The sequence below is a fragment of the Anarrhichthys ocellatus genome, unplaced genomic scaffold, assembly GCF_004355925.1.
Source record: "Anarrhichthys ocellatus isolate YVR2014 unplaced genomic scaffold, GSC_Weel_1.0 scaffold9, whole genome shotgun sequence".
NCBI lineage: Eukaryota > Metazoa > Chordata > Actinopteri > Perciformes > Anarhichadidae > Anarrhichthys > Anarrhichthys ocellatus.
This window is the reverse complement of record NW_022280039.1, coordinates 7548023-7563973: the sequence shown is the minus strand read 5'-3', so window position 1 is coordinate 7563973 and position 15951 is coordinate 7548023. Positions and strand designations below refer to the sequence as shown.

Below are 15951 nucleotides of genomic sequence, written 5' to 3'. Positions count from 1 at the left end.
ACATATATACATATATATATACACACATATATACATATATATATACATATATACATATATACATATACACATATATACATACATATATACATATACACATATACATATACACATATATACACATATATACATACACACATATACATATACACATATATACACATATATACATATACACATATATATACATATACATACACACATATATATATACATATACATATACACATATATATATATACACATACATATACATATATACACATATATATACATATATACACATATATATACACACATATATATACATATATACACATATATATACACACATATATATACACATATATATATACACATMTATATATACACATATATATATATATATACACACATATATATATATATATACACACATATATATATATATACACACATATATATACACATATATATATATACACATATACACATATATATACACATATATATATACACATATACATATATATATGTACACATACATCTGTAATGGTCTGTAGTGAAAGACGTGCAGCGAGTGGGTGAATGGATACACTCCCTGCTCTCCTCTAGCTTTCTGCTCACGGGCCTTGAGAATGGCACTTCAACCACAACCAGCTGACCATGCAAACACCTCCAGTGTGAGTCTCTGAGACAGCATGGGCATAAAACATAAACAATAAATGTAATATGGTTGTACGATAAACATATCAGTACCACGCTCACCTCCCACTCCTCCCGTCTCCTCTTCAGCTGATCACATTTGCGCAGCTTGCAGATCTGCTTGCCCGTCTTGCGGTTCAGGCAGTTTGTGCAGCTACCGCAGTTCTCTTTGCGGAGGCAGGGAGTGCAGTCGCCACATTTCTTCCTCTTTCTTTTCTGCAGGTCGACGGGGGGCAGAGAGAAGAGCCCCGCTTGCTGGTGTTCAGTCTCAATGTATTTGCTGAGAGGAGACGTCTTCTCTGAGGATTTCCTGCGCTGGTGTGGGGACTGAGCCTCCTCCGCGTCCATGGAGAACGTATAAGTGTCCTCGGGTGGCGGACCAGGGCCTTCCCTTGGCCTGGGCATGGTTACTGTCCTCACCTATGTCTATTCTGTCTCTTAATTAGCAAGATTGAAAAACACAAATAAACACACCGGAAGTTTTAAAAAAATGGAGCTAAAAGTCAACACCTTCCAAATATACAATGAATATTTGGCTGCACTTGGTGGAAGTTTGTCTGGTCTTAAAAACAATGTTTGGCAGGTAGATAACTTGTCTCGGATCAGTCTGTGCTGTTGACTATACCCAATCCATTTGACTCTGTGGACTGTCACCAAATAAAGTTAGCGTTTATCTTGTCTTGTAGTCGAGCCCTCCAGGGACAGCTTGATTGTCATCGTGTGTTCTTGGTCACCCGGGTGGCCCTGGAGAATCCTGCTTGTAACTTGCAGTATGGAGACCATCTTTCCCAGCTACCCTTTGGGATGGTAGACGGTCCACGAAAGTCTGGGTAGCATAGCTGGAGCCTGGGGAGTCATGGCGGCGTCTGCACAGGCTGAGCGCAGTCTGTAAAGACAAAGGGATGAAACAAAAAATGTCCAAAATAAAGTATTCATACATATTTCTTTTCAACACAATTTTTCTGAGTGCATTTAAAGGGTATATGTTTTTGATATACCCCCCCCGACAACAGATTTCTTTCTATGCCACTTCCCGGTGTGAGCGTGTACCATAGCTTGTATGTCCGTGGAAGAGTGTGTGGATATGTGTCTTTATTGGCAGATTTCTACATTATTTGCTCATTTAGATTATACCCATCAAATACATTTGGTTCGTTTGTTGGGTTAGTTAAATATGCATATCTTTGTCCACTTCAGGCCTCAGGGTAAGCGTGTTCTATGGCCATTTTTCTAAGACTACGTGATTAAGAAAGGCCGATAAGATTGGAGGCACTTACAGGGAAAACCCCTCATGTGTCCATTACAAAGGTAATAACATCAACTAAGAATTAAAGATGAAGCAAATTTGAAAACTCACACAATGGACTATTTAAGGCAATAGTTTACTGATTTATCATTTATCAGATTGACTAAATATTATCTGGATGTACTTTAAATGGCGTAACTGGCTGTGATAATACGAGATGCTTTTGCCTTAGAGTTCAGTCTGACGCCGCTGATCGCTGTCTGAATACTGTCTGGTTTCCAAACACAGCTGTCAGTGCTGTGCATGCAGTTGGCTCATAGCCATGCAGGCCTACGTGAGCAGTTTGAGAAGATAGTGTTTTAATGGCAGAGCCCACATGGACGGGAGGCTTATGTCTCCCTGAATGAAAGACGGGGGGGGTGATAAGTCGATGCCAGGGACAGTCCTCTTTGTCTCGTGGTCACACGCTCCAGTCAACCGTCAATAAAGTGAATTGTGCTCAGAAAACCCGATGTTTCTTTGCTACTGCCTGGTTTTACAGCCTGCACTGAAGATTTCTCTTTTTTTTGGTCAACAGCAATGCAGAGGAGGGCAAAATCCACTGTAAAATATGAAGGCTACTTTAATTTACTTTGGCTGCATTAACATGCATTTAAAATGAACATGGGTTTAAACATGTAAACCTTGCCGCTCTGGCGGGAAAATCACGAGTTGGTTTATGTTGCAGTTGAATTAACTGTTGCTGTTTGTGGTTGTTTTGCTTTCTGATGAAATGAGCAAAACTGCAACTTTGTAAAAGAATAAATAAAGGAGACTTATTCAAACAAATAATCTCCCCTAAACGCTGGGATTAAACAAAACGTGTTACACCAGCTAACGTTAACATTTTAACTTCTCACATTAGCTTGTTTGCAGCTTTGCTAGTAAGCTAACGTTAATGTGCGACCTGTTTCAACAATTAGCAGGATAGCACTTTTGCCTCATGACCTTAATGTTGTTTGTTTGTAAGTTACATGTAAGTATCACTTATCTTACCAAATTTACCAAATGGGGGTCCATGGTATAAAGCTAGCTTATTTAAATATGAAATTTCAGCAGTTCCTAGACCTTTTCACTACCACACTGCTTCAATTAAAAGGTAACCTTTTAACCACAGGTAAAGTAACGTCAGCTAATGAAATGTCTGACACGTGTATGTTCCCATTTGTCCCTTCACTGCGTGGCTAATTGCACCACTAAACTTCAGCTAACGTTATCTAAAGGCAATTGACATTGCCTAGTAACAGCACGCGCTCTGCCGGCTCCGCACGTGGTGTAATCGCGTGGCAGTAGTGTAAACGAGCTCCCCTCTGCCTCTGTTGTGACTTTTACAGTATGTCCACGTGGTTACCCACCGGGAACTTCTAAAACGTCGCGAGGTGAGCCCGGCCAGGCCACAACAATCAACAGCAATCAGATAAAAGATTACATTAAGATAATCCTCATTAAAGCAGAATACACAAAACACATCAGGGCTGCGAGGACACGGGGATAATTGTTGACAAATAGGTGACAAAAACAGCACTTCAACCAGGTGTTGAATACACACTTTAATTTACATCCACGTGACAATCCTCGCGCTATTGCAGAGGCGTCTCTCGGTGGGTGTCCTATACCTCAGATGGCCACCAAGAAAAGTCTTCATATTCATATTTTAGTAAAAGAATTAATGATGTCATCCATAAATAACACCTTTACTTAACTTACAGCTGTTTGATATTAAAGGCCAATGGCTAAATAATGCTGCTCGGAGACTTTTGTTACTTAAAGTTGTGCAAACAAATAAAGAAACGTGGGGCAATATTCGACTCAATATCCATGTCTGCAAAAAAGACATTCATAATATTCACAAGGAAGAGAAACGACGTACCACCCGCGATGAGTGCGGTCTTTAAATGCTTCGATATTCCTCTCAGCTTCAGCCTTCAACCTGCTTTGCAAAACGAAAGTAAATTATAAAAATGTAACAAAAGTACCTGCACGGCACAACAACACAAACGGAGAGCTAGAAATGTGCACATTTCCACTCGTGCACCAAAGTGGAGACGACGGGGTAAAAAGTTCTACCATAGTGACATAACTGGTCAATTGAGCCAGAGGTGAGAGAGGGAGGGAGGGAGAGAGAGAGAGAGAGAGAGAGCTCGTATCTTTTGGGGGGGGGGTCAAGTCATCAGTAAATTATGGAGTGGAGTCCTGCCAGCTGGATCTGAGGGTGGGGTTAGGGTGGGGTTTTGGGGGGGTAATTATTTAAAACTGCTCTTAAGATGTTGAAATTGCATTTTCTATTTGGTTTAAGAACAGGTAAATAAGATTCCTGTGATGTCACGCATGGGGTCTGACCCAGATGTTGCGACATCGTGAAGGGAATGAGGATCAGGACCTCAATGAGCATCAGGACCTCTTTAGGTCTGAAGTCCCGTCTCCCTCCTGCACAGATGTGGGTTTCCATGCTCCACTCAGGAAAAGGGGGAGCAGCTGTGGAAGTGAAAAAGATGGAGGTTTAGATGAAGACATAAGTGCCTGTGTACATTACACAATGAAGAACAAGAGATAGAGACCAGACAGCCAAAAACACTAATTGTTATTAATATAGTCAAACGTTATCATTAAAAAAAACAATTTTTCAGCCATCACTAATCTAACAAAAGGTTGTATATAGTTCCCCACATTATAGCTGAAATATATTCCCTTTTATATTCATATAATGAGAGTTCAGTTAAGAACCTGTTGTAAGTCAGTGTGTATAAAGTTTAGTCAGAACGAAATAGAAACAATTGTGGTTTCACTTGTCTGGTAATTACGGCTGCACTACAGTTTCCCGATGGCGTATTCAATCATAACTCTCAGATGGGGGTCCTCCACCACAAGGTATGAGGCTCACAGCCCGCTTTGCATCCATCTGTAGTTCTTTGACCAGGAAACGTTTTGTGTTTCATCTCACGATGACTCCTCAGACATTTACAGGAAGTAATAACACATGACATTAAGCTCAAAACATGACATTAGTCTATGCCTAAAAACTATAAAAAAAATTATACATTAAATTGCTATTATGAATGTTCATTAAAAATGTTGCTTCACAATAGCATCACAAACATTGAATAATTATTAACACTCAGTTTTCACACATCAAATCTTTATTGTTTTCACCAGTGTAACTCTCCATTGGAGGCTGTTGAACAAACACAAACAAAACTGTAAACACAAAATGCAAACCATCAACATTTCTTCTGAGGTGCCTGGCCATTACACCACAATACAGATTTTAATATATTCCGTCTGTTTTGATTAGATATTAAGATGCACCGAGAAAATAATTTTGGATCATTTGGACCACATTAACGGGATTACAAATATTAATTCTTTGCCACGTTTCTGTATGTTGAGAACAAAACCTGATACTGTTTGGTCATAAAATGGTAAAATGACAAGCTGCTGTAGAGTTAAAGCTTTGAGGAAGAATTGAATGTCAGTATGCAGAAACAACAAACACTGTGAGACACTACTTTAGCAAACAGATCCTTTGTTTTGATTCATAAATAATAATAAAAACAGGTGAACTTGTACCCAAAATTCTCTCAGAATCCGTCATAGTAATAAATAGATAAAACCGCTCCAGTGGCTCTACATCCATCTCACTTTGCTTTAAAGAGGAAACGTTAGTACCAGCAGATTGAGGACGGTTCCACATGTCAGTGGGTGGACTCCAGTGCTGCAGACAGAATGATCAAAGTACTGAGACGAGGAGGAGAAAGCTCAAGAACAGAGCAAACAGAAGACAGGACAGCAATGAAATACAGTGATATCAGTGTCTGTTGGTAGGTTGCGATGACGACTCTTTAATAAGGATCAGAGAAAAGTAGCGCAGGACCAAGATCTATTCAATTTAGGAACAAGTTTTGTGATATAATATAGCTTCTTTTAATCAATTGTTGAGGTCCTTTGACGTGGAAAAACACAGAGCTTCTGCCATTCCATACAGCTCACACTATCTTATATATTAAAGGAGAAGCTCTATTTTAATATAGTATTGGTCCAACATCCAATATCTCTGGTTTGGAGTGTGAAAACAGTCACGAGCGCACATCTTTCCAGACAAACATGCCACAGACGATACCGTGTGGAGAGGTGCAGCAGCACAGCATCAGATGTTGGCCTGTTGATACTGAAAGAGTTTGAAATGTTTGAACCTGATGAAGGCCGTATTAACACAAACGTCTCATGTAACTGGGTTTTGATTTGGGCTCAAGATTAGAATCATGAGTGGAAACGTAAATGGAGGTGAGTTGTGTTGGGCCTGAGGTTCACACTCGCTCGACGCTCTCACTGGTCCGTTCTTAACCGCTACATGGAGCCTCCTTTTTTGTTAAATCCTGAAATGCATATACACAGGGAATGTACCAACTCCCCCTTTCCCCCGTCGCATCGCCCCCCTCAGTCTCCAGGTGGTTTGGTCCAGTGGTCACAGAGCAGTAGTCTTTATGTCCGCACCTGAAACTTGCCGGCCTTCGTCATGTATTTGATGCCTTTAAAAGGTTTATACTTCTCACCGTACATGTCCAGTCGATTCACCTTCAGCCCTGTTGGAGGGAAATAAATATGATTTTTTTTCTCCATTTACATTTCACAACACAAACTTTGTGCACCTTACTTGTGTTACTGGACAAGAGCAAACACCGGCACCAAAACAAATGTGATTTGAATGTTTGAGGACGGTGGGAGGCTGATTTATGGACCTGTTTAGGCTACAACTACTACAGAACTCAGATCAGTACGACAGCTTCGGGCATCTAATTGTCCTATAAAGATATACCTGAAACCTGAAATATTAAAAAGATGATTTAGTTTAGTTTGTTTTATACTATCAACTGTTCTGAAGGCATTTCCAGAATCCTTAACCATTGTGCATCCCTTTAGTCCTGATTATAACCACCAAATATACATTATTTTCAAAATGTTAACCCTTTAAATTCGTTAACGTTTGTTTACGTAATGCCGCTGAAAAAAATGAATTATTTTCTGTATACTAAATACAACATTCATTTTGATGCATTTTATTTTTTATGTTTTAAAAAACTTAGAGGACATAAATGTTCCATTCCTAAAAATATAATATAAAATACTATACATTAATCAGACTTAACTACCAAATATTTGACACCTTTCACAATATTAACCCTTTAAATGTTTACATATTAACTGTTGTCTTTGAAGACATCAAACACAAAAGTGTAATTATGTTCTGTATACTAAATGAGACGTTTTATACACGTCAATTATGATCAACAACATTGATTTTGATGCATTGCATCAAACACTGCAGTGCTCCACAGTACAGCAGCAACAGCCCTAGTGGTGAGCAGGGAAACAACAGGTGTGAGGAAACAGCTCAATCTGGTGGAGAACAGTAAAAACTACAAGTTTGAAGTCAGGCTCTAGATTAAAAGTCTGACACAACAGAATGCTTCATTTTATGCTGTAATGGCCGTGGGATAACAACTTGTTTCAATGGGAATATTTTGAGTGTTTGTATTTTGGCTATACAGTTTATTATAGACTTAATATAGGAGCTGAGGTTGAATTTCCAACATTTTATTTTAAAGAGACAAAAATGTCCCCTGTGATGCACAAGGGTTAAAGACTCCGAACCTTCTGGACCGAGAAATATTTTGTCTGCTGAAAATGATGCATGCATATTGTTGAATTAGCCTTTTTAATCCCAAAATATTGCTTTGCATATTACCTTGAATCCTGTACAGAGTAATGGCATGCTGGGTAATAAGTCTAACTAAACCACATCAGTCCAATCATATACTAATACATGTTAATACATTCAGTTAACAACAATGAATACAATGAGTACTTCGATCTGCCTACAGAGTACTCTCTGATGTCATGTGAGGAGGCATATTTATGTATTTGGCACCACCTAGTGGGCAGTGTGTCACTGTGCTCACAGTCAGGTGGTTGTCAGCTGAGCCGGCCGTGTGATGAAAGCTTGAGGTCAAATATTTCTCAATGCAAAATATAAAAACATGACTAACTCACTGAAACTGGCCGCTGTGTGGGACAGTCTAGCAGGATTGTAAACGTGATATTTCACAGAGAAAGGTGATGATGGTGAGACTAAATGTGTGAGTGTGTACCTGAGATGGCCATCTGTTGGATCTTCAGCTGGATGTTGATAGTGGGGTTCTCGTCAGGTTTGGAGGCCCCGGCCTGCAGGCTCATGGTGCCTTTGAGACTGGGAAGCTTCTGTGGGTTGATCTTGCCGACATCCCATGTCAACATCTAGCCAAAAAAACAAAACATTTAGATGCCAATGTGGGATCACTACAGCGCATCAAATCAAATGGTGGCACCGTTGAACCTGGAGAGGATCGCTGTAAATTAACATGATTTACAGAGATATACACATTCCTGTCCATGCACACTTCCCTTCTTCCTTCTTTCAGGCATAACAAACACACTCAGACACAGTTTTGAGGTACCTTTGTGACTGGATCAAAGGTGTGCGTTCCCTGGGAGGAGTTGAGGTTGGCGTTCAGGACGCCCCGGGGCAGCTGGCTGCTGACTAGGACCGCCTCCACGGACTTGCCCATGGTCTGTTTGGGCCCCAGGGTCAGGTCAAAGCGTCCCTGGGAGCTTCCCTCTCGGAAGCTGATGTTGTGCTTGACGTACACCGGGATCGCCACCAGGCTGAAGTAGAGGCAGGCCAACAAACAACATCATAGTGGAATACATTTTATACATACCGTATTTTGGCAACTCTTGAAAAAATGTGTCTTTGCCATTAAGAAACTTAAAATGATCCTGGATGAAAAAGTACTGACTTCTGAGAGCTGACGTGGTAGGAGAGCAACCGGAAGTTTCCATCCGGGGGAATGAAGGAGAGGATCCGCTCAGCTTCCCAGCGCTTGAACCGAACACACGGGTGGAAGCTGACGTCATCCAGCAGCCGAGGATTCTGGGAGAGAGGGGCAGAGGGATGGTTTGGGGAGAAGTAAAAAGAAAAATGTGCATGCTCGAAATTACACGAGAGGCTTGGAACTCACCATAAATGAGAGAGTGAGGTCGGGCATGCCTGTCAGTTTTACACAGGCGTCAATAACTCCCTGAATTTCTGCTGTAATAGTGGAGCCTGAGGAGGGGAGGGGAGGGGGGGGGGGGTTGATATAAGATATTTACAGAGAGCAAAAAACATAGAAATTAACAACAAAATCAATTTGATGCAGACACTATTAATTGTGGAGTAAAGCTGCTGATACTCTGTGCTATTGTCCAATATGGAAATAAACAGAATTTTCTTAATATATGCAAATTAATATAAATGAAGCAATGGCAGAGTGTGTTGTTTGACAGGCAGGATGTTCAGAGCAAATACCCGATTTATCGATGATGGCGTCGATCTCCTCCACCACGTCAAAATAGGCTTCGTTGTTGGTGTATTTGACTCCGGTGCGTCGCCACGGCACCACTGACAGCTGGCCTGTGGGGAGCTGTTCACCGACATTGGTGCTGCCTGAAAAACAGACGTCAATGTAAAATAATAATAAAAGAAGTGCTTTTACACCAGAGTCCATTCACACAGGTTGTTGCAATAGTTCTGCCAGAACTAATCAGAAAATAAGCCATACTCGGCATGTTTCTAGGGATAAAATGTTTAATAAATGTTTAATAACTGATGCTATGAATGATCCATGAACAACCCTCTCTGTAAGAACCTTCAGGTTGTAGATAAGAATGAAACTGCAACGTTTGGTTTATGTATTTACTACTGAAGAAGAGATTTATCGCTCGGAGTGAGAAAAAAACTAATTTTGAGAAACGAGCCTTTAAAGATATGTTTTATGAAATTCCATTCATTCTGAAACACACTACAGGTGAATAGGGTAACAAAAAGACTAATAGATATCACCATGAGACTTCCCCAGTTGATTACGTACATTAAGAGAATTATATTTCTGTATTTATGTTATGTTAATAGAACACCTTATGTTCTGAACTTCAGTTATCCGGACTAATTTGTCCAGCACACATTATATCTGACATCACTATCATTGTTTGACGTAATGCTCGGACTGTTTAGAGGACTACTAAATGTTTAAAGTGTTTTTACAGGCCCTGTGCTCAACATGAATATGGATTGTACCTGTGATGGTGTTGACCATCGTGCGGAGGATGGTGGGAGGCTTTATGAGCTCTTTTAGGATGTTGGACTCTGTGGCCAGCGGAAAGCCGTTGTCCAGCATCTCCTCCAGCAGCTCGTAGACCACCACCACGTTGTCCTTGATAGCAGCCTCTGTACACACTCCAAAATAGTCCTGAGAAGAAAAACAACAGGATATGGGTATTTAAAATCAGATATGAATTATTTAGCTAAACTAACCGCTAAAAGTGGAACTGGGAGTCCAAACCTGGAACGTGTCAACGACTCTGTGCAGAAACTCGATGACGAAGAGCGGCGGCACTTCACTCTGGATGACGGCAACAAAGTAGATGCGATGCCTGAGCACGCTGATAAGGTAGTGGTGCGGCGTGGGGATCACCGGTGGGACGTTCTCCGGCTCGGAGGCGCGTTCCTGCGCCTCAAAGAAGTAGTCGCACACGGAGCGGCTGACCACGCTCTTCCAGTGCTTCTCCAGGAAAATGTCTCCGGAGGAGTTGACTAGGAACAGGCTGTGGATCATGTTGGCTGGAGGCTGAGAGGCTAACGAAGAACAAAAAGAAGAGAAAACCAAAGCAGTTCAAATTAGAGAATGTTGAGATAAAGTTAAATATATGGTAAGAAAGTGCTTACAGAATTAAGGGTTAGGGTTAAGCTTCTAGCAAAGAAGGGGCTAGTAATGTCTGACATGCAGATATTTTGACTGTCATTGTAGGCAAAGCACAGGTGTTACTAATAACATTAACGACAGCTCTGTTTAATGTAAGTGTCCCAGTGAGGCAGCCTGCATTCTACCAAGAGCCTGAAACAGAAGCAGCTACATCCAATTCAGCCATGAACAGTTTTATCAGTTACACCTGTGCTTTTCCTGCTTTAAGATGACAGAATGGCTTCTATGAAAAAGACCTGTTGTCTGTATTTTCATACCTGCAAACTCATAAGAGGTGAAGAAGGTGACAAGCACCCGAACCCGAAACCCTGTCGGGGGGTGCGGGGGGGATGCTCCCCGGGAGAATTTTATTTTAAATATGAGCTTTAAAATGTAGCACTCTGGTGTTACTCTGAGAAGAAAATTAAGTGATAAGACATTTACTTTAAGCAAAAAACTAATGTATTATTCAGTGATTAATCAGTAGTTCAGCTCTAGTTGAACAGCTGGCTAGTTAGCTTCTCTTTCTTTTTTTTTTTTCAATCAATATTATTTAGACAAAATCCATTGAGACCGAGGTCTCATTTTCAAAAGTTTTAATTTAATAAAGTGAATCAGTGTCATAGTTATGAATGTAAACAAACATTGAAAAACAAAGCAGTGTGTGCCAAAAAGATGAGGCACGCGCGCACACACACACACACACACACACACACACACGCACAAACACGCACAAACACAATAATTGCCAATGGCTGTGCCACCAGTCACACAATCACTGTTTTGAATGGAGGCTCCATACACATCATGAAGCCCATTTGTGTTGATTTTGTGCACGTGATTAACTCCTATTAATAGTAAAAACAACTTTTAAAGCATTATGAACATTTCATAATGAGTCTCCAAACAATAATGTTCGACAATCTTTGAACAGGACCTAAACTTTAAAACGTACAATATAACCCAACTCAGTCTGTATTCTATCAAGTGTTGGGTCCAAAATGAAATGAATATCAACAATAAGTCCACGCCCACTGTTGTAAAGACAGCCCTTCCTCCCCTCACATGACACGTTGGTGGTCATACTGTGCGCTTCAGCTAGCTTCAGTACCACATACTCAAATGGGCCGTGTGCATAATGTAGGTAACTGTTATACTATGTAAATAATGTAAAGTGTAATGGGTCAATTTAACAGTGATGTAAAATAAACGTTAAAAAAAGTGTTTTGCATACTGCTCTCTCCATACGGTGGCAACTAGTTACGTTTCAAGATTTAACTTTAACTAATACAGGACTATTTAGTTGACGTTAAGTCTTCTTTACGTCAACTTCAGGTTTGCTGGGAAATATGACACCGGAGTATTCATTAAATATGCGTCAACGCTATCAAGTTCGGACACGGATGAAACTCAGCGCCACGAGAACCTGAATATATTTCAGCTACATACATTTACTACAACCATAAGACATTTGAACGAGTAACTATCTAACTAACGTGCCTCTATTGAATAGCAATGTAAGGCCTCCGTCTCCACACAAGATGCTACATCAGTACCTCCTCCTGCCTCTCAGTCTCATGACAGACGAAAAGCCCCGTCACCCAGTAAAGGGGAGGAAATACTTTAAAATAACGATGCTGATTTAACTGAACACGTACCTCTTACCACTCGGGGCAATCAATAAAATACGAATGACTTACCGAAGACAGTTATTAACGTTTTCGTCTCGCCTTTCGCCCTTTTTTTCCCCAATGAAAGATTAAGCAGCCGTCGTCGCTTCCCGTTAGGTGGAAAAAGCTCTCAAAGCGAGTAAGGATACAGTACAGCGAGCCAATCAGAATCAAGAGAAACTATAAATTCCCGCCCACGTAATGGTGTGATAGGTCAACAATACGGAAGCTGTTAGCTCGTGACTTGGCTGTGATTGGACCGCGGAGGGAGAGCTACAGTAAACACCAGTAAAGCTGCTCGCTGATTGGCCGTTAGATGTAGCTGGTCTGACATTTTGTTTCCAGTATCAGATTTCATCTTGAGGCGTTAAGTCTCCATTCAAACACTATAGATATGGTTTATATACAACTTCGCTGACAATAACACTGTCAAAATGCGTTCCCAGTAATCTGTGGCATAAAATTAATTAGACATCTTATATTTGTTGTGTACATAGCAAATCTAATTATACATTTCACCCCCTAAACAAGGTTAAAATGAAATAGCAATACTTTGGGATGCTGATGCTAGAGTTATATTTATTTATGACTGATAACAAAACCCATATTGAGCATTTTTCTTGTTGGTGACTTTTGTAATTGTTGTGTAAAGATGACAGCATATTATTTGAACATATAAAGACACGGCATGTAGATGAAACATGGAGCTTGTGTTCTATTCAATTTCTAAAAGTACCATATTTCAAACATACTGTACAAAGCAGTGGTTCCTTAAGGGTGTCTTCTGCACAGTATATTGAATATACGTAAACATTATAAATAGTATGAACTGTATATGTTGTTTTGTAAGCTTCAGCCTTTAACAATGTGTCGCCTGATGGGATTCAAAAGCAGCAAACAAGCATCAAGTAGTGAGATTTTCTTCACAAACAGAACACATGGAGGGATGAAAACTATAGGTTCACACAGTGAATAAAATTCCCTTTTCTCATAGTCCCCAGTTCCACCTTCTTTCCAAGTGCAGCTCACAAAGTTTAAATACACATGCAAACAATGAAGTGGTGAGAAATCCTACCCTCAGTGTCAATAAGTCAAACCATTGCAGTAAATGTTAGTGAAACTAAAGAGCAGACATGTAAACCAAAATAATAAGCTATCAGAGATCTGCCTTATCCATCTGATACGATCATAAAGAACCTCTTGATGAAGCGAGTACTTTGAGTTGCTGTCGTGATCCAATCATTAAACAGTTTGGGGACCTCATATATTCTGCAAAAGTAATTATTGTCCAAAATGGAAATATGTTCCAATAAGTCATTGAACGACTTGTTTGCTTCTCACAATGTGTTTTTTTTTTGAAAATACGTTCAGAAGAAAACATTTAGCTACACTGTGCAATCAAACAACACCTTCAGTAAATCAGTAGAGTGTGCCGACGTCAGCGACTTGATAATTGAGCTTTTACAACACAGATCTGAAAAGTGTGACTCCTGTGTTCAGAGATATGACTTTGAAAGTGAGACCATACTGTTCACAACCCAGCAAAATTCAAGGAGGCAGCCTGTGTATTTATATTTTGTTGAAGACTTATGGATGCTAGGAGAGAACACTGTCATTTCCACATCAATACCTTTTAAACATGCCATGCTCACGCTCTTTGGGGACATCTAGTGGACACAAGTGGTCAAAGCAAATTCATAAATGTCCAAAAGTCCACTATAAATGTTCGCCAACAATGGAGTAAAATGTGTATTTAAATAGATGTAATAAATCTTGTCGCTATGTTTTGCAGGACTAGTGCCTGACGCCACTAACCTGTCTGACATATGCAAGGTTTTTGTCGTCTACCTAATGTGTAAAACAAATATTTAAAAAAAGTATAATATAATTAAAGCATCTTAGTTCCTTTGGAGTAAATCTGGAAGTAGCACTTAAAAAGCTCAGGGAAAACATGAATGGCTCAACATAATTTATTTTCATTTTATGTTAAAATGTACAGAGTTCTTTGAAAGTACTTGCTAAGAAAGAAAGAAAAAAAAACAAAAAAAAAACAGAATAAATGGAAATACATACAAGGACAGAGTTGAGAGTTGAGGCCGCTGAGCGCAATGCAACCATCACCGTGTGCCCAGCTGTCCCTCCTCTCTGTATTCCGCGCTCTCTTAGCATACAACGCAACATGTACAATTACAAAGGATACAAAAAGGGAAGCGATATAAACAGACAGAAATATACTGAGCTCCTTTTTACATGCCTCTTAAATGTAAGGAAGTCATCCTATACACACACAAGTAAAAAAAGAAAAGAATGCCAAGTGACCTTTAGATATTTGTAGTCCTTTTTATTTAAAATAGCATTAATAGAACTACACAAAGATAGAAAAACTCTAGAGATGAGATGGAATGGAGAGGTTAAAGGCATCTTAAAGTCACTAAAAGTGAGTGGTAATTTTTTGTAAATTTTGAATTTCTTAGTAATTATTACCCGAAGAGGCGAGCTAAAAAATATGTATTTTTTTTTTTTTTTCCTGTAACAGAAGTGAAAAAAATGACAGTACCAATATCAATGTCAGAGTTTCCTTTTTATATTATAGAAAAAACATTTTCTCTACAATAAGTTTTCTAAAGTCAAAAAGAGTCAGCTCGTGTCATAAAAGAAAGCTGCCCAGTCTGATAAAATTCAGAAACAAACAAACAAAAACAACATAAGTACAGAAGAGAACAAATACACACAAATAAAGTATGCAATGTCGGGTCTGTAAGAAAATGAAAACTCCTCTTTTGACTTTGAATACTGGTACATGGAGCAACCGCTTCGCAGAACCTCGAACTCGTTCTCCCCTTCGACCCTGCTTTCATGTGAGTGTGCCTCTACGCGAGGGCCAAACCATGCACTAGATCAGGCGTTCAGGCACACCTTTTACAAAGGATGGCCGTCGACTGCCGCATCTCTAGCCAATGGAAGTGCAGAATTTTGCAGAAAAGGAAGAAACAGTTTTAAACAGAACTACACCATTCAGAAGCAGACTCCTGGACCCTCTTTCAGTCACTAACACTTAAGAGACGTCAGCTGTAGCTAACCGACTTTCCTTTGAGCAGTCAGATGGAGATGGCACTGTTTGTTCTGCATTCCCTAAACTGCTTTCAAAAAAAAAAAAAAGGCTGACATAGTACACCGTCTGTCAGTGGAGTGTGGACAAGAACAGCTTAATGTTGTACTTTCCTGAGCTAGCCACCGTTTGGCGATAGCTAGCCAGCGTCTGCGTGTTTGTAGGTGCGGGTGTGTGTGTGTGTGTGAGCTTGATATTGGGAAGTATCAGAATATTTACATCTTTAACGTTTTCAGTGTGGCGGCAAACTGGAAAATAATGCTACTTTGTTTTTCGTTGATGGACAGCGACGCGCTCGTCTCTTCTGTGTCTTCGCTGTTTTGTTTTTTTTGGTACAAGGTCCCTCCGGGAAGACAGAGACTCTGGAAACAGCTCAAGGCCCCGGCG

General features: G+C 40.0%; 2 protein-coding genes across 2 annotated transcripts in view; both read right to left on the bottom strand.

Moving 5' to 3' along the window:
* Positions 1-4029, bottom strand: part of tet3 (tet methylcytosine dioxygenase 3) — a 43248-nt gene extending 39219 nt beyond the window's left edge. Inside the window, exons 1-2 of the mRNA XM_031848925.1 lie at positions 3840-4029; positions 748-1570 (exon numbers count right to left, since the gene is read on the bottom strand). Coding sequence (XP_031704785.1) covers positions 748-1089 — 342 coding nt within the window. The 5' untranslated portion in view covers positions 1090-1570; positions 3840-4029. The remainder of the gene's footprint in view (positions 1-747; positions 1571-3839) is intronic.
* A 1059-nt stretch (positions 4030-5088) lies between these two features.
* Positions 5089-12578, bottom strand: ap3m2 (adaptor related protein complex 3 subunit mu 2). The gene is made up of 9 exons (XM_031848930.1): positions 12486-12578; positions 10387-10679; positions 10122-10293; positions 9354-9491; positions 9025-9110; positions 8803-8936; positions 8461-8668; positions 8116-8260; positions 5089-6549 (listed from the first exon to the last, which is right to left on the bottom strand). The coding sequence occupies exons 2-9, from the start codon at positions 10657-10659 to the stop codon at positions 6449-6451; spliced, it is 1257 nt and encodes a 418-aa protein (XP_031704790.1). The 5' UTR covers positions 10660-10679; positions 12486-12578; the 3' UTR covers positions 5089-6448.
* Positions 12579-15951: the final 3373 nt, after the last annotated feature.